Source organism: Trachypithecus francoisi, unplaced genomic scaffold, assembly GCF_009764315.1.
Source record: "Trachypithecus francoisi isolate TF-2019V2 unplaced genomic scaffold, Tfra_2.0 Lachesis_group18, whole genome shotgun sequence".
NCBI lineage: Eukaryota > Metazoa > Chordata > Mammalia > Primates > Cercopithecidae > Trachypithecus > Trachypithecus francoisi.
This window is the reverse complement of record NW_022681463.1, coordinates 22,497,050-22,516,258: the sequence shown is the minus strand read 5'-3', so window position 1 is coordinate 22,516,258 and position 19,209 is coordinate 22,497,050. Positions and strand designations below refer to the sequence as shown.

General features: G+C 35.6%; 1 protein-coding gene across 1 annotated transcript in view; it reads left to right on the top strand.

Annotated features, from left to right (window-relative positions):
* Window positions 1–11,732, top strand: part of GPC5 (glypican 5) — a 1,526,087-nt gene extending 1,514,355 nt beyond the window's left edge. The window contains exon 8 of the mRNA XM_033177434.1: window positions 10,776–11,732. Within this exon, the coding sequence (XP_033033325.1) occupies window positions 10,776–10,933 (158 nt within the window). The 3' untranslated portion in view covers window positions 10,934–11,732. The remainder of the gene's footprint in view (window positions 1–10,775) is intronic.
* Window positions 11,733–19,209: the final 7,477 nt, after the last annotated feature.

The window sequence follows — 19,209 nt, the reverse complement described above, 5'->3', positions numbered from 1 at the left end:
GACTCCTTCCTAACTCATTCTATGAAGCCAACATCATTGTGATACCAAAACCTGGCAAAAACACAACAAAATGAGAAAACAGCAGGCCAGTATCCCTGATAAATATAGATGCAAAAATCCTCAGTAAAATAGCAAACCGGATTCAGCAGCACAAACAAATTTAACTCATCACAATCATACGGGTTTTATTCCTGGGATGCAAAGTTGGGTCAATATACACAAATAAATAAAGGCAATTCACCACATAAACAGAATTCTAATAAAAACACATAGTTATTTCAATAGACACAGAAAAAGCTTTTGATAAAATCCAACATCTTTCATGATAAAAACAGAGTGAGCATTAAAGGAAAATACCTCAAAAGAAGAGCCATCTATGACAAATACACAAATAACATCCCATTGAATGGGCAAAAGCTAGAAGTATTTCCCTTAAGAAGTGAAACAAGACAAAACGTCTACCCTTTCCACTCCTATTCAATACAATACTGAAAGTCCTACAGAGAGAAAAGAGAAAGAAATAAGATATCCAAATAGGAAAAGAGGATGTCAAATTATCTCTCTTTGCTGACAATACAATTCTATGCCTAAAAAATTCTAAAGAATGCCAAAAGTCTCCTAAACCTGACAAGCAACTTCAGTAAAGTTTCAGGATACAAAATCAATGTAAAAAAAAATCAGGATTATTACTATATACCAATAACATTCAAGCTGAGAGCCAAATCAATAGCATAATCCCATTTGTAATAGCCTTAAAAAATAAAATACCTAGGAACACATCTAACCAAGAAGGTGAAAGATCTCTACAAGAAGAACTACAAAACACTTATGAAAGAAATTGCAGATGACACAAAGGGGAAAACATTCCACACTCACAGATTAGAAGAATCAATATTGTTAAGTGGTCATACTGCCCAAAGCAATCTATAGATTCAATGCTACTCCTATTAAATGACCAATATCATTTTTCACAGAATTAGGAAAAAAAATCAAAATTTATATGGAACAACAACAACAAAAGCCTGAATAGCCAAAGCAATCCTAGGCAAAAAGAACAAAACTGGAAGCATTACATTACCCAACTTCAAAGTATACAAGGCTACAGTAACAAAAACAGCATGGTACTGGTACAAAAACACAGACAAATGGAACAGAATAGATAATTCAGAAATAAAGCAGCACACGTAGAAAGAAATGATCTTTGACAAAGTTGACAAAAATAAGCAATGGGGAACAGACTCCCTATTCAATAAATGGTACTGGGAAAACTGGCTAACCATATACAGAAGAATTAAACTGGACTCCCACGTGTCACCATATACAAAAATTAACTGAAAATGGATTAAAGACCTAATGTAAGACCTCAAACTATAAAAATTCCAGAAGAAAACATAGGAAATACCCTTCTGGACTTCATCCTTGGCAAAAAATTTATGACCAAGTCCTTAAAAGCAACTGCAGCAGAAATAAAAGTTGACAAGTTGGACCTAATTAAACCAAAGAGCTTCTGTACAGTAAAAGAAACTATTAACAAAGTAAACAGAGGCCTTACATAATGGGTAAAAATATTTGCAAACTGTGCTTCTGACAAAGGTCTACTATCCAGAGTCTATAAGGAAGTTAAACAAATCAACAAGCAAAACACAAATAACCTCATCTAAAAGTGGGCAAAGTACATGAACAAACACTTCTCAAAACACAGAAGCAACCAATAAATATATGAAAAAAATGCTTAACATCACTAATCATTAGAGAAATGCAAATCAAAGCCACAATGAGATTATTATCTCACACCAGTCAGAATGGCTATTATTTAAAAAAAAAAAAAAAAAAAACAGATGCTGGCAAGCCTGGGAAGAAAAGGAACACTTACACATTTCTGGCTGAAATGTAAATTAGTTCACCCACTATGGAAAGCAGTTTGGAGATTTCTCAAAGAAATAAAAACAGAGAACTACCATTCCACCCAGCAATCCCATTAGTGGTATATACTCAAAGGAAAAGAAATTGTTCTACCAAAAAGGCACATGCACTCATGTTCATCACAGCACTATTCACAATAGCAAAGACCTAGAACCAGCCTAGGTATCCATCAGCGGTGGACTGGATAAATAAAATGTGGTACATAGACACTGATATGATTTGGCCGTGTCCCTACCCAAATCTCACCTTGAATTGTAGTTCCCATAATTCCCATGTGTCATGGGAGGGACCTGGTTGCAGGTAATTGAATCATGGGGGCAGGTCTTTCCTGTGCTGTTCTCATGATAGTGAATAAGTCTCATGAGATCTGATGGTTTTATAAAGGGCAATTCCCCTGCACATGCTCTCTTGCCTGCCGCCATCCCTTTGCTCTTCCTTCGTCTTCTGCCATGATGGTGAGGCCTCCCCAGCTATGTGGAACTGTGAGTCAATTAAAACTCTTTCCTTCATAAATTACCCAGTCTCAGGTATGTCTTTCTCAGCAGCATGAGAACAGACTAATAGCGACACCATGTAGCTATAAAAAAATGACATTGTGTCCTTTGCAGCAACATGGATGCAGCTGGAGACCATTATCCTTGGCGAATCAATGAAGAAACAGAAAACCAAACATCACATGTTCTCACTTAACAGTGAGAGTTGGCCGGGCGCGGTGGCTCAAGCCTGTAATCCTAGCACTTTGGGAGGCCGAGACGGGCGGATCACGAGGTCAGGAGATCGAGACCATCCTGGCGAACACGGTGAAACCCCGTCTCTACTAAAAATACAAAAACTAGCCGGGCGAGGTGGCGGGCGCCTGTAGTCCCAGCTACTCGGGAGGCTGAGGCAGGAGAATGGCGTAAACCTGGGAGACGGAGCTTGCAGTGAGCTGAGATCCGGCCACTGCACTCCAGTCCGGGCGACAGAGCGAGACTCCGCCTCAAAAAAAAAAAAAAAAAAAAACAGTGAGAGTTAAATCTTGCATACACAAAGATATAGATGAGAACAACAGACAATGGGGACTCCAAAAAGAAGGTGGGCAGGAGGAGGGCAAGGGCTGAAAAAATTCCTGTTGGGTACAGTGTTCACTGTCTGGGTGATGGGATCAACAGAAGTCCAAGCCTCAATATCACATAATATACCCTTGTTACGAACCTGTACAAGTACCCCATGAAACTAAGATTAAAAAAAAAAAAGGAAATTAAAACCAAAAAAAATTGGTCAGGGAATGGTTAGAAACACTCACTCTTTCTTGAAAGTACTCATTTCTTCTACATCATTTAACTCTGTATAGTATTCTATATAGATAATTACTTTCTTTCATGTTTAAATTATTCTGACCTGGTGTATGGCTCATACCTATAATCCCAACACTTTGGGAAACCAAGGCAGGGGTATCACTTGAGGCCAGGGGTTCAAGACCAGCCTGGACAGCAAAGCAAAACCCCCATCTCTGCAATAAAATAAAATAAAATAAAAAGTATCTAGGCATGGTGACATGTGCCTGCAGCCCCAGCCTCTTGAGAGGCTGAGGCAAAAGGATTGCTTGAGCCCAGGAGTTCTAGGCTGCAGTGAGCTATGATGGTATCGCTGCACTCCAGCATGGGCAGCAGAACAAGACTGTATCTCTAAAAATAATAAGAAAAATAATAATAGAACAAATTATTCTACTTATTTTAGCCTCCGTTATTGTTTCTTTAAAATTAATCTAATGTTTTGTTCTGTTAACAGCCACCTGTTTTTTTTTTTTCTGGTCATTTAAAAAAATTTGTCTTTGGTACTGTAGAATATCACTACCATGTGTCAAGACATAGATATGATTTTTAAATTATTTTAATGTTTAATAGCACTTTATGTCCATATTATCACTAACCTAAACAAGATGTAACATTTTCTAATTTCATTAACTCATAGTAGTTTTTCAGCCTTATACTTTTTAAAAATAATTTTCTGAATCATTAGTAATAATTATTCCAGATTACCTGTAAATTCTTATGACTAAGAACCAGTATATAACTGAATACTGTGGTATATTTAATAGATTTAATACTTAGCTTTAATTACCAATTATGCAAAAATGACCTTTTAAATGTTCTATTTGCATATTCGTTCTAGAAGAAATTTCACAAGTATGATAAAAACCACAACATCAGTATTGCTACAAAATCGCTTAAAATTGTATGTTCTTTCAAAGTAAGATGTGTGTTCTTTTGCTAAAACCTTCAAAAATCAATAAAGCAAACTTAGGAAAAATAACTGGATGACCATTATTAGATGAAACATAGCATCAGGAACTGTCAAAAGATCCAGACAATAGTCCCTTCATGTATAAACTTCAATCCAGAAAAAAAATCTATTTATTATTCATTATTAGAGAGCCGCTAATAATTTGATAGATTGACAAATAATTTTCCTTGCTATTACTCAGAGCTATAATTTCACAATAAATTATACTATTTTACCTTAATCTTTGGTTTACAGTCACAATCCCTCATTACTTTATTTCATTCATTGTTTCCCTTATTAACAATTTGGAAAACTCCATTATTTTTACAGAATTTGTCAAAAAAGGAAGGCTACTATTGCTATAAAACATTAAGACCAAAAAGAAGAACTATATCTCAAAACTCTATTTCATAAGGAATAGAAAAGGCTTTCATGAAGACAGCTGCATCGCCCTTCAGTTACAAGTTTTGATGAGGTTATAGGGCTACCAGGAACCTTGTATCTTTAGCCATACAGTCATCTTCTTTGGTTCTCAGGTTATACGGAAGCACTAGGTTTTGGAAAATAACTCATCATTTTAAAAAGCATATCCTCGACTCAAATGACCCAACATACTGGATGCACCCGCCGATTATATTTACTAGGAGACATGATCTGATTGAATTAGCTCCTCATACTTTTTTAAAAAATGGCAAATAGTTATGCTTAGCCATCTCAGATTTGTTAGAATCCTTAATTTCCAGCCAAAATATATGTGGCTAATGTTAGCATAAATGACAAGAATTAGTCTAGTAACTAGTGACCAGAATTAACAGTTTAGATTTAACATAATAAGATTCATAGCAATGTTATTCAGAAAATATTTGTCGTCAGTTTCCTCATAATGAATCTTTTCCATGATATTTACCACTCATCTTATTACATGTAAAATTTTAATTCACATCTAATTCTAATCCTTTATTTTACAGTCTGAGTTGCTGCAATATAATTTTTGTTTTTATATTAAAAGAACTAAGTTAGAGAAACATATTTGTAATTTTATGCCCTGGATTAAATTCATCAACATTCATTTGCCTAATTATTGCTAAATGCTTGCTAGGTCAATACAGAAATTAATGAGAGAGTCTCTACTCTCAAGGAAACACAGCAATAGACTAGTAGAGTAAAAAGAACATTAAAGAGCATGAAAGTGTGTATATACATGTATTTTATTAAAAATTATATACATTGCTATCAAAATCATTTTTCTGTATTAATATTTACTCCCTAAAGAGTTTTAAATAAATGAATGCAATGCACCTTAATTTTCCTAACCCAATTCCCTACCAATTGGCACTTAATTTGCTTAGAATTTTCATTAACAATGTACAGATTAACATTTTGTGAATAAATATGTGCACATGTCCATTATTCCCACAAAATTGCTTCATAAAAGTGGAATTATTTGGTTGAAGCAAATGATCATTTTAAACACTTGTAATATATTTTAGCAAATTATCTCGTGAAGGGCTGTACCCTTGCCCAACTGGTTACACTCTCCTCTCCGTCTTGCTTTTAACACCTGGACAACAGATAATTGACACTTCATTGTGTGTATGATAGTATTTATTTGTCGTCCCGTGAAGAAGACTTTACCTTTTCCTTATAATTGTAAATATCCATTTCTGGCCTTTCACTATTTCTCTGCAGGAACATTTATAGTTTTCACATGGATTGTAAGAACTATTTTTACGTTCAAGACATGATCTTTTTGCTGTAATCTATAATGCAAAATTTTCTCCATTTTTCTGTGTGGATCCTCAATTATGTTGTGGTTTTTTTTGTTGTACCGAAGATTCTTGTTTTGTGTGTGATGTCAAAACTATTAATTTTCTCTTTATTCTGACTTAAAATATGTAGGCTTTACCCACCTGTATATAAATAAAAATATAGAGCTGTATATTGTTTACTTACTCATTATTTTTACTTAAGTTTTGGTCCCACAGACATTTACTTTAGACAATGCTTTGGGATACAATTCTAGCTAATTTTTTTCAAATATTGATTTAATAATTTAGCCAGCAAGATATTTTGATTAACCCTACTCTCTTACTGAAAATGCTCTCATTTGAAAGTTCCAAGAAACGTGGGTCATAGCTAATGTCAACCAGCTAGACTGTGGCAAAGCCGGAATTTGACCTCGAGTTCAACGCTTTGAAAGTGTAGTGGCAAACAGTATGGCTCTGGAATTGATGAGGACCACATCTGAATGGGGCACAACTGGAATTCTGCCACAGCTATGTTACCTTGAGTAAATTACTTCCTCCACACCTGTTCTTAATATTTAGAATAAGGGGAAGTAATTCTATCAAACTTCCTAATCTTTAGAATAAGGGGAACTAATATCAACCTTATCCTGATCTTGTGTAAACGAGTCATTATTTAATTTATTCATTCAACAATATTCATTAAAAGTGTTCTATGTAATAGATATTTTTTGAGGTGTCATGACTATAGCTACCTTAAAAATTGATATTTTCTAGAAATAAATTACTTTGACTTCATGATAAACAGTGTTGAATTCAAATAATGATCTATAGGGTCTGGAGTCCTGCTCCCAGCATTCCATCTGTCCCGCACTCTCACCATTGGAATGGTGAAAAAGACACCTGGTGGAGATACGTGTGTGTGTGTGTGTGTGTGTGTGTGTGTGTGTGTATGTGTATGGTTTTTTTGACTCATCTAATTCACTCTCCAGCACAATACCTGACACAGAGCTGACAGTGAATAGATTTTATAAATGAACGAGCAAATTAACAATGTATACATTCTTGTCCATGCAATTTTATTAAAAATAGAACACACTGTATCTAAACATAGTTGTCTTTCCTTAGTGAAACTAAGAGAATGTTTAAAATACATAGACAGATGAAATAGAGATAGAGGAAAATACCTACACTCTCCTACCTCTGTGTAAATGACAAAAAGAAGGTGCTGTCCTCTGATTCATCAGGCCATTCTGATTCGCCATCATTAACTTGCCCACATGGATTCTACCTCTGAATATGTTCGGTTACTTGATTAATACCCCAAAGTAGCACCTACTCAGCCATCCCAGATGACAAGCAAGGAAAGAAAACACTCCTAATGCACTTTGTAGGTAACGTAATTTATCTTTTTTGTTCTCAATTTAAGTACTGACTCGTTGGTGCCAAGCAATGTGCTTGGAATCAGGGAGGCAGGTGATCAGAGCTAGACTGAGTCTAGACTTCTGGATTTGATCTTGGCTCCACTGCTTGTGGTCACTTAACTTTCTAGTGCCTCAGTTTTCTCATCTATAAACACAGGTAATAATATCAGTGCCTATTTTATGCAACTGTTGTGAAAATTAAATGACTTAATATTTGTGAAGTACTTGGAACTGTACCTGACACCACAGCAAGTGCTCTGCAGATAATAGCTATAAATTAATCCACTTCACCACTTCCTTAGCAGAGCACTCCCTGACCAAGTTACATCCCTTTACCTTCTTTCATTTTTTTTTTTTTTTTTTTTTTGGAGATGGAGTTTCACTCTTGCTCCCCAGGCTGGAGTGCAATGGCACAATCTCGGCTCACCGCAATCTCTGCCTCCTGGGTTCAAGTGATTCTCCTGCCTCATCTTCCCAAGTAGCTGGAATTGCAGGCATGTGCCACCATGCCTGGCTAATTTTATATTTTTAGTAGAGACGGGGTTTCTCCATGTTGATCAGGCTGGTCTTACACTCCCAGCCTCAGGTGATCTGCCCACCTCAGCCTCCCAAAGTGCTGAGATTACAGGTGTGAGCCACTGCTCCCAGCCTACCATATTTCATAGCACCAATCACCAGGCCTGTACCTGTGTATTAATATTACCTTTATTTTTTAATAACACAATTTTCTTTCCCCATCAGACCATAAACCACCAAGAGCAAAACTATGAATTTATTGACACCTTTGTGTTGCTATTATGCATATAAGAGTATTCAAAAATTACTTTTTCTTTAATGTATTAATACAATAAATCTCAAAACTAATTTTTTCTTTTATAGGTCTTTATAAGACTTGGTATAATTTATAAGCTTGGTTAATTAAATTTCTTTTTTTTTTTTTTTGAGACGGAGTTTCGCTCTGTCACCCAGGCTGGAGTGCAGTGGCCGGATCTCAGCTCACTGCAAGCTCCGCCTCCCGGGTTCACGCCATTCTCCTGCCTCAGCCTCCCGAGTAGCTGGGACTACAGGCGCCCGCCACCTCGCCCGGCTAGTTTTTTGTATTTTTAGTAGAGACAGGGTTTCACCATGTTAGCCAGGATGGTCTCGATCTCCTGACCTCGTGATCCACCCGTCTCGGCCTCCCAAAGTGCTGGGATTACAGGCTTGAGCCACCGCGCCCGGCCAGTTAAATTTCTTTATGAAAATAATCATTGCATCAAATAATCATGGAGCTAGACTTTTTGGCATGCTAATGTCTTTTTACAGATGACAAGGTTGTGATTTGATCCATAACTACAGTCATGACTGCCAGGCTCCTGAAAAGATCTTGAATTCTTTTCATATACTTATTACTCAAAGGCCATATTCCTTAGAACTGTTACATTTATTAGTAACACCTCAATGTAAGATGGTAAAATAGCATCTGATTGAAGGCAGAAAAGCTCTCCTGCCATTGTCTGGCTTGCAGGCATAAGATTTAACATCTTTCTACTTACACATTTTCACCCATGATGGCATCCGCTAAACCTGAATCAGTGTCTGGCTCATGAATGAATGAAATATAAGCTCAGAATGGCATAAGAAAACCTTTTTCATGGATCCAATCCAAACACAAATTCACAATGCTTAAAAATGAAAAGTAAATCCTGCAAAGCTCAAATTTATGTAGTTATCTTAGAATGAAATATATTTTTAATTGCCTGGAGTCCTCAAAGCTTCTCGTTAAGCTTAACAAGAGGTATAAAGCCATGACTAAAATATTCGCACTCCACTCTAGTCCCTATTTAAAAAAAAAACAGGGAATCACTAGTTTATTCATCTTGCCTAATGACACAGAAGGGCAAAACAAGCACCCAAACAATGAATAATAATGTAAGAGCTCAGACTGTAAAATCAATATGTCAGATCAGCAGAGCTTTGCTTCGTTTTAATGCTCTCATCTCTGAATGCAGCAGAGCTTATCTTCTGAATTATATATATGTATTGGCCTAATTACATAAATATTGACTTTTCCTTATATGAAGTTTATTTTTTCAATCTCTCTGTAATTACCATGTCAATATTTGTGGCTGTAGTAACAATGAATTTAAATCTGTTAATTGTGACTGATAGTGGCATGCCATGAGATAATTCAGTCAGTCTCAGAACGCTGATGGCACTAGATAATAAGTGATGAATCAGTAATTCCCTAAGTATATCATACTAAGGTAAATATCTTTTAAAAGCAATTATTTCAACCCAGTTAATTTAGGGGTTATTCTTTTCCTCAACTTGTCAGGTTTCATAACGTACAGAAGTAATAACCAGAATGCGACTGCATCTTGGTCTATGACTTTGCCTGCATTTTTTAAAATGAAACACTTTATCCCTAACTTCATTCTCCAGTCCACCCATTAACAACTTCTTTGATCTTTTGATAGATATCTACACCTCCATCCTCACAGTTGTGTGTGTATGAAAGATAAATTTTAACATTTGTTGCTATTATTCTTTGCTATTTTCTATTTCCATAAAGGTACTATCCCTGATCTCACTTACATGTGGAATCTAAAATAGCTGAAGTCATAAAAGGGGAAAGTAGAAGGGTGGCTGCCAGGGGATGGGTGTGGGGAAGGGAGGGGGGATAGTGGGTGGAGGGTACAAAGTTTAGTTAGACAGGAGGAAGAAATGTTTTAGACCACTGTGCAGCATGGTGACTATCATTCATAATGTATTGTGTATTTCCAAATTGCTAAGAAGGTACATTTCAAATGTTCTCTCCACAAGAAAAATGCTAAGGATGTGAGGTGATGGATACGCTAGCCAGCTTGATTTTATCATTCCTCCTGGTATACATGTCAAAATATCACATTGTACCCCAGTAGTATTGATAACATTTGTCAAGTAAAAATAAAAATAAATTTTAAAAAGATCTTAGGCCTACTTTATTCTGATCTAAAATATGATCGTATAAATTCTACTTTCAAAAAATATTTTGTTCAATTATATCCCTTCACCTGATTTTATTTTCACAGGAAAAGTTTTCAATTACTGCAGTTGATACATCTCTGAAACAAGAACAATCCCATACCTCAGGATATATTAATTAATTAAATGTCTTTACTTTCTTACCAGTGGCACAGAAATGTTCCAAAAATGTTAAAAAGCTAACAATATTTTCACTTTGCTCTTATAATATTTCTGAGAATTTTCACCCAAGAGCTTGAACTCTCCCATTTAAGTAGGACGGGAATACCTGTGTCATATTAATCATTTAGAGTTAGGTGAACACAGAGAATGCTACCCAAAAACCAAGCTGTCCACACTTTAAGAGTTGTTCTAGACATATTATGGTGACGTGGTCATGCATCATCCTGTGCTTTCTTATTTGCCTCTACAGGGATGCCAGATGATACGAACTTCAGTGATATAAAGCGAATCCATCAAACAGACACTGGCAGTACTTTAGACACCACGGGAGCAGGATGTGCAGCGGCGACTGAATCTATGACAGTCACTCTGATAGGTGTGGTGATGTTACTTCCTGGGATTTGGTAACTGAACTCTTCTGTCCTGACATACCTTACTGAAGTCTCGATTTCTTCTCTCTCTGCATACGTCAGGAATAAGAGATCCTTTTTCAATGAAACAATTATATTTATGAAAAGATATGTCACATTAACTTCTCAGAAGCCAAGTTGAAATAGTTATAAAGTCCCTAAAACTCAACGTTTAAATGACACACTTTAAAAATATGTCTTTTTTTTAATCTAACTGAAAACCTTCTTAACTTCTAATATTATTAAATCTGAAGATGTGACGGGCACAGAAGTGATTCTGAATAAGAAGAATTTAGTGTATCTGTAATTTTATTATCAATTCCAAGCCCCTTCCTTTCTGAATTAAAAATGTTTTCATTTGAAAGTGTATTTGCCAGACAATGAAAACAGTATGCAGTATTTCTTCAAGTACTGAAATTAGAATATCATGAAATAAATCAAAGCATACAATGGCAAGTAGCATGCATGCATATTCAAGAGACTCTTCCATTTTTGCAACCTGTAGAAGGAAATGTCTGAATGTCTATAAGTTATGGGGTAGATTCTTGAGAAGCATTTCGCATAATTTCATTGAAGAACCTTGATACTTTTTATCCACTGTAACTTAGCCACTGATGAACCTTAAAGCTCAGTATTTTAGTAACATCTGATTTGTATTCCATTATATTCAAACTGCATCTTTGGTATTGTGCCTCTGCTCCTGCCTCTCTCTTTGCCTCACAGATTTAGCTATGTTGGGAAGCACATGCCTGCTCTACGAATATCTCCAATAAAGCTGCTAATTATTTGGTGGAAAATTTTGAAGAATATTTTTCATTTTCTTCTGGCAAAAATAATATTTTCACCCACTTTCAAAATGTGATGTACTACTTCTTTTTAAAGCCTGAACAATTTGTTTAAAGTTGAACAATTGGCTACCTATGCATTTCTAAGGTTCCTATGAATATCTGCAGACATGTACAGAAAATATGATATGCAATGCTTTAGATTTTTTCCTATTTGCTCATTAATGGAGCTGCAAACCAACAGTCCTTAATTTCTCAGTTGGGATAAGTTGCCTCAATAGACGCTAATAGGATATGTCTATGGCTATACTTAAGAAAAAAGAGAAGTTAGTTTTTATTAATAAGTATCATATCCAGTCAACAGAGAAAATATAATTAATACAGTCACAGAATAGAAAAGGGAATTGCTGACCTCAAATAAAAAACAAACCAATTTGAAATGACTTCTGACAAAGAGGTAAACAAGACACAGCCAACTGCAAACATTAATGAGGTAAAATCCATTTCTGCCAATCAGGAAACAATATACCATCAAACCTTGTTCTCTCTTAAGTTCTCAGTTAACAAAATGATCTAAGGATGGTTCGTTTAAATCACAACATTTTTAAGCTGCCCAGTCAGGTTTTACTCTCCGTTCAAACATGCCTCACAACCAGAAGTGTTCATTCTGCCTTTCAGTTCTGGATGCCATTTTCCTAGGCTTCCATTCCACACCTAACATTCCCTGATCCACTCGGTTAACAACTCATTTTGCACTCACCTTGACACACTCCACAAATTACAAACTTAAACCTATTTTGAAACCTTTTTACTTCAACCTCAGCTCTTCATTTACATCAGTCTTGGGAAAAAGTGATACTAAGGCACTCATTTGCTGCCCTCCAGCCCAAGTCATGATTGGCTTGCTACAGCAAAATTTCAGACCCAACTTAAGAGAAATTGAATTCTCAAGACAAACCAACTGAAGAGCATGCTTTAGCATTCTAAGATATATGGATAAAATTAACTGACAGAAGATAATGGCAAGAAATGAACAAAAGCAGAGTGGTGAAGTCAACAGAAGAAATGATTTTTTAAAAAAAACTAAGTTTTACATGCTCAGATGGGTGTTGTTTATCTGCAGGTGGGCGCTTTGGGGACTTTATAAGCAATAATGGTGCTGCTAGTACACTGCTTCAAACACTGAGGGGTTTTCAGAATTTGTTTAAGAGCCTATGGCAAAATTGTTAATGTCTCAGTAAGGATACTTATCCATTAGTACTTCCCATTCTGTGACACTTCATATCTACATAGTTTCTTATGAATTACAAAGCTCTTTCAAATGAGATAGAGTATCTCACTGGACTTTCTTCGCCCTTCAAAGTTAGACTTGATTTTCAGTCAAATAAAAACAATATTGATGATTTTTTTATATGGCTCAGAATTTGCTTCTGGTGAGTTTTGCATTAATAAGGTCTAAGAAAGTTTTGAGCAATGATAAAAGTGTTGGAAAGTGTCTACTTTCCGAGATTATTTAATAGATTATATCAGACTGTATATATTTAAAAATATCACACATATCTTATAGTCACATTTTATGCAGGTGTAAATTTTTTAAAGAGCCATATTCTTGAATCCCTGAGTTATTTTTATATGAGTTTAAGTAATCATAAAACATAGTCTGATATTTTGCGTATATTGGGGAGAATAGGTTTAGAAGCAGAACATTTACTTGGCCTTTGTACAGACACTATGATAAATGCCTTTATGCACAATGTCATTTAATCTCCCCCCAAAACACTGACATTTCCATTTTACCAATGAGAAAACTGAGCGTATAAATATTTGGGAATTTGACAAATGTCATACAACTAATCATAACAGAGTTAGATGGTGAGTATAATGACTTTAAATAAACTGTATACCTTCCTGGTTCAAAGATATAGTTTTGGAACAACAGTGAGAACTACAGGTTAGCACAAAAATTATTCAGAGACTACTTAAGTCTCCATACTAGGATTTAACAAATACAATTGGCTATAGAATTGTCTAATTATCAAAATGCACATTAGTGTAGAAACATAATAAAAAGGAGAAGTGTAAACATGGACTTTTTTTAGTACCATTCATTACCCTCCTATATGTTCAAATCCACTCTAAACACATCAGCCCTGAAAATAAATCAACTGCCAAAAATGAGAAAGAAAACACAACTGTTATAACTCTAATGGAATCATGAAGTTTATTTTAATTTCCTGTGCAACAAAAAGGTATAAAACATTTCTTTGGCCATAGGATCGCATGAAAAAACATGAAAAGGAGGAGAGGAGGAAGGAAGGAAGGAAAAGAGGGAGGGGAGAAGGGAGGGAAGGAAGAAGCGAAGGAAGGAAAAGGGCATGGCAGAATATTATTTTTTAAATCTTAGATTTGCCTTTATCCTCTATTTATTCAGGAATATCTTATCAACGAAATGATGTCTGCATGGTTATCTTCTCACTAATAAAGGACTGAGGTTAATAAACTCTTTCCTCCCAACACTCAGATTTTCTGAAGTGCTCAATGATGCTTTGAAAAGGACTGAATTCATTTGTTACTAATTGTTTGCTATCATATAAAATATTGTTTCTATCATCAGAATCCTTCAAGTACAATAAAAATAATTTTTTTCTTGAGTGAATATATTCAACCTAGACGAAATTTGTTGAGCAGGTTACATCACTATTTTATTTAGTTTGCAAACTTTAATGTCATTCATATACAATTACATGGGTTATGAAAATTCAGAAATAATTTTTAATGTTGTTAGGTATGAATTTGAACATATCAAGTTTTTCTTTAAATGCAGATTGTTGTATATAAGTCATTTTTGATTAAAATACAGATAAAACATATTTCTCAAGTCAAGTCTGCTTTCCTTGCCTTTACTAAAATTACAGAGTGACTGAATTACTGTTATAATTATTTTATGAATAGAGATTTAATATAATTCTTAAGCTATCCTTTCTGCCTCCTTGCACAGAGAAAACTGAGTAATTTCATCACAATATAATTTATATTTTCATAGTAGCAAAAACAATAACTTATTTGGAAGACTGTGGATGTCCAAAGTTACTTTTTGGAAACATCTGATTTAAGAGACTTTTGCCTTCCTGCACTTGTCAATTGTCATATCGGAATCAACTTCATGAAGTTGTGAGAAGATCACACCTCTTATTTTCCCCTTAAAATTTTACTTTGACTACACTGAAGACCAAAGTGAAAGACAAGATACCAGAATTTGAAAGACCATAGAATTAAAAACAGAACAGTGAACACTTAAGGATCAAAACTGGTTGGAGACAGAAGGAATGGGATTGACTGCAGTAATAAGTAAATTCTTACTGTTATGAGTTTTGATACCCACCTTTGAACACGTTAGATTAGAATGAATGAAGGGTCTTAGAAAAAAAGGGAGGTCTCTGATTTTCCTGAGATTACTCAGCCAAGACCACTAGCATAAGAAGAAGAAGAAAGAACAAGAACAAGAAGGACCAGCTGTAACGCAAATACTGTGAACAGTATAGTATGTTCAAGAAAGAGTGACTCCGTAATTGTGTTCAGAGAGTTCCAGGACTCAATTTGCAAAGTCGATGTGATTTGCTCACTCAGGGCACATTCTCACTCCTCTCCTTGACCTGCCCCCCACCAACGCCACCCCATCCATATACACACTATACACTCATTCCTGACACACATTTTCTTGCTATTGTCTCTATTTCCTTTCTGTTTTCTTGTCTGTAAAAACTGAGATAACTGTATCTACCTCACAGTGTTACTCAGAGAACTAGATAATCCAGCACCTATTAGGACCCTGCTGGCCCATGTTGAGCCATAATGATTCATGTTTGTTCCCTTCCCACAGAGCTTTCTGTTAAAGTGCACGTGTTCCCAGGATGGGACAACACCAGAATATTTAGTTATGGATTCTGCCTGTCAGTAAGCGTTTGATAGGGGAAGAAAGCTGTGTTAGTCTGTTTTCACACTATTATAAAGAACTACCCAAGACTGGGTAATTTTTGAAGAAAGGAGGTTGAACTGACTCACGGTTCTGTAGGTTGTACAGGAGGCATGGCTGGGAAGGCCTCAGGAAACTTACAATCATGTCAAAAGGCAAAAGGGAAGTAGGCACAATCTTCACATGGCAGCAGGAGAGAGAGTGAAGGGGGAAGTGCTACTCACTTTCAAACAACCTGATCTTGTGAGAACTCAGTCACTATCAAGAGAACAGCAAGGGTGACGTCCAACCCCATGACCCAATCACCTCCCACCAGGCCCCTTCCTAACACTGGGAATTACAATTCAACATGAGATTTCGGTGAGGACCTAGAACCAAACCATATCCAGAGCATAGAGAAGATGGTTGGAGAGTGAATGAGTAGGGTTTAGAAAAGGGAAAGTGAAGAGAAGCATTGGACTCTGGAATGCACAAGGAACCCATCCTGCCTACTTCACGTTTCATGTTTTGCCTGGACTCATCCTGGCTATAAGGCTTATTCACTGAAAGTTTATTTTTTTTAAAGTATTGGGAGTAAGTGGTCTTTCATTGAATATAAAAGGATATTAGCTCTGACCCAGTATTCAAATGTGAACTGGTGCCTACAATGACAGATTTAGAGACCTCCAAACCTTGCTTGAAGGTCTCCTTGACTGGTGTATTTACACCTCCATCACTGTGTGATTATTATACTGTGGGGTACAGGACAGCCCGAGCGGTGGGAAGAACAAATATGAGTAAACAAGAAGTGTGTTGCTCAGTATCTCACCTAAGTTACCCCCAAGTGGTTATTTCTGAGAGGCAAAATCATGTCATTAAGGTCACATTGCCAATAATCAACAAAGCAAGCATTCTAAAACAAATCAGGCTTCAAAATCCCTTTTTCCACGGCACCACTCAGTATCCCAGGGTTCAGAAAACTTTTGATAGGTCAATTAGGTTAGATTAGGCTACTTGCAGATTTTACAGGCTATTTTTAAATGTTCCCTTGTTTCATTCACTTTCTAAAAAGTCTTCTAAGATATTTTATTTTTCATTTGTCTTTCATCTCAAATTTAGCTCTAGTAATAAGGGTGAGGATCCTGAGGAGATTCCATATGCCAGGTGCCCTAGTGTGGCCATCTGATGGGGTAGTTGGCTCATTCATTGACTCAGAAGCATCCAAAAATGCTGGAGAGAACAGCAAATGCAGCTTCAAAGGCTTTAGCAGTAATTTGCTGTATGACCTTCAGCAAGTCCTGTAACTCCTTGAACTTCAGTTCTTTATTTGTACAATAATGTGGTTGAGCCAGATAATCCCTAAATTTTCTTCTGTATTTTTAGAATTCTAGATTTCTAGGCTAAAACAGAAAACATTATTGATGCAGTAAGACAGAACATGTGTTTATTTGATGTCACATAATCTACCATTTCCTGATATATAAAAGGCACTTCGAAAAGCAATGCCTAAAACACAGTTTTAGTTACAACTTCTGCATAGGTTTAAAACTCCAATTTCTTTATTACATATAGGGATGGGGCTTTTCTGTATAAGATTTATTGGAATAATCTTTCGATGATTAAAGGGAAGAACCGTCAGAGCAAACATTCTTCGCTTTTGTTTAATGTATAAGACAATATGAGCAAAAAAAAAAAAAAATCTATCATTCGATTAAATATTTAGTCACTATTGTTTGTTCTAGCTTGTCTTATACGAGGTAAGATCCGGGGTCCTCACTAATTCAGTTGTGGTGTCTCATAATATTCAAAAACAAATAATGCATAGACTGACTCCTATAAAAGACCAAGATAAAAGGATGTGGAAGTAAGAGATGAAGTTACAAAACAGTTGACAGTACTTTCTCTTCTCACAGATTTTTCCCAGGAGACCCTTTTAAATAGGTGTAAACAAATGTTGTTGCCTCTGATGATTTATTGCAGAACAAGCTGACAGAGCATAGGAGCCTGTTATCTGGGCCTCTGTATTGCAGGGGCTCGTTCAGAAAATGAAGAAAGACCAGAAGTGCAGCAGAGGAAGCAAATGTTCTATGTCATTCAGCAAGAAAGCAGATGGAAGCTTAGAATCACAGCTTATTTAAAGGACAGCTTATAAATATGGTGTGTTTATAATTTTAGTATTGCATTTTCCTCATTTATACAAAAATTAAAGAGAATCCCAGGAGAATTCCATCACAGATGGTTAACTGCAATAAATTCGTATTGAATAATTTGATTTACTTCTATTCTGGCTACACATCTATTATAGTATGGGTATGATTGAATGTAAATCCACAGACACATGTACACATTTATCTATAGCTATCCATAAAATATATTCATGTTTATTGTTGCTATGATTGTACTGATGCTTATATTTATATTTGTAGAAAATTTGCCTTTATGTCAGTTATTCCAGGCTTTTTCTTTGAAATTTGAGAAGGTTGATGAAATAGATAACTTTTATCAAACTGCAAGTTACTATTTTTCCATATGGGCTTTCATTCTAATTTCCAACAGATAAGCATTAAGCAAGATCTTGCCATACACAGGACAATGTACGTGACCACTGAAGCAATAAAAAGACATGCATAAAGGACATATTTCAGAAATCCTCACTTATACAGGCTTAGGTATCAATTCTGTTTTTCTTAAAACACTATTTCTTCTGCAACAATGCAATACAACACAAACAGTTCACTTATCAATCTTACAAAAAATATACAAGTGTAACATTTCACCACCCACTTGCTATTAGGCTGTTAACGAATTGGAGTTAAGCTGACCAAGGAATAAATGACAATTCAAGGGAATTAAATAGTCTCATCCTTTTCCTCAAGTCACCAATTTTTGTGCTTTTTCTCCTTCAGTGATAGTCAGCATTCAGTGCCCCCAAAGTCTATATCATCTCTACCTCAGTACCTGCATAGGAGGCTATGAGTAAAACAATAACTTGGGCTTGGAAATAAGACTAGTCCTGGTTTTGACTGCCGGATATCTCATGAACTAGTTGTGTTACCATAGGCAACAATTTGACTTCTCTGAAATATTCATGAAATGAAGATGATTATATACCCCCGACAGGTTTGTTGGAAAGATTTAATTACTCATTGTGTCTACGTATGATGATTAGCACACTGTGGTATTAAATAAATATTAGCTGACAGCTTATCAAAACTTGCTCTTAGGTAAAATCTTTCACACTAAGTTATAAATGATTAATATCATGAAGAGTCATTTTATTTTAAAACTATATGAAATTTAAAGATTATGTATTTGTCATGTTTTGCAGAAAAGAAAAACTAAAATCCAGAAAGGATATGTGAATTACCCAAAGTAACACAACCAGTTTGAACTAGAAGACCAACAACTTCTTTTTTAAGAAAACCTTTATGTGCACTGCATTGAATCCAAATTGTTATTTCAAAGCAACCAAAAGCTTCATGTTTGTATATCCTAATATTCAAGAGAAATTGCCCCATAGCCACAGGGACTAAACCA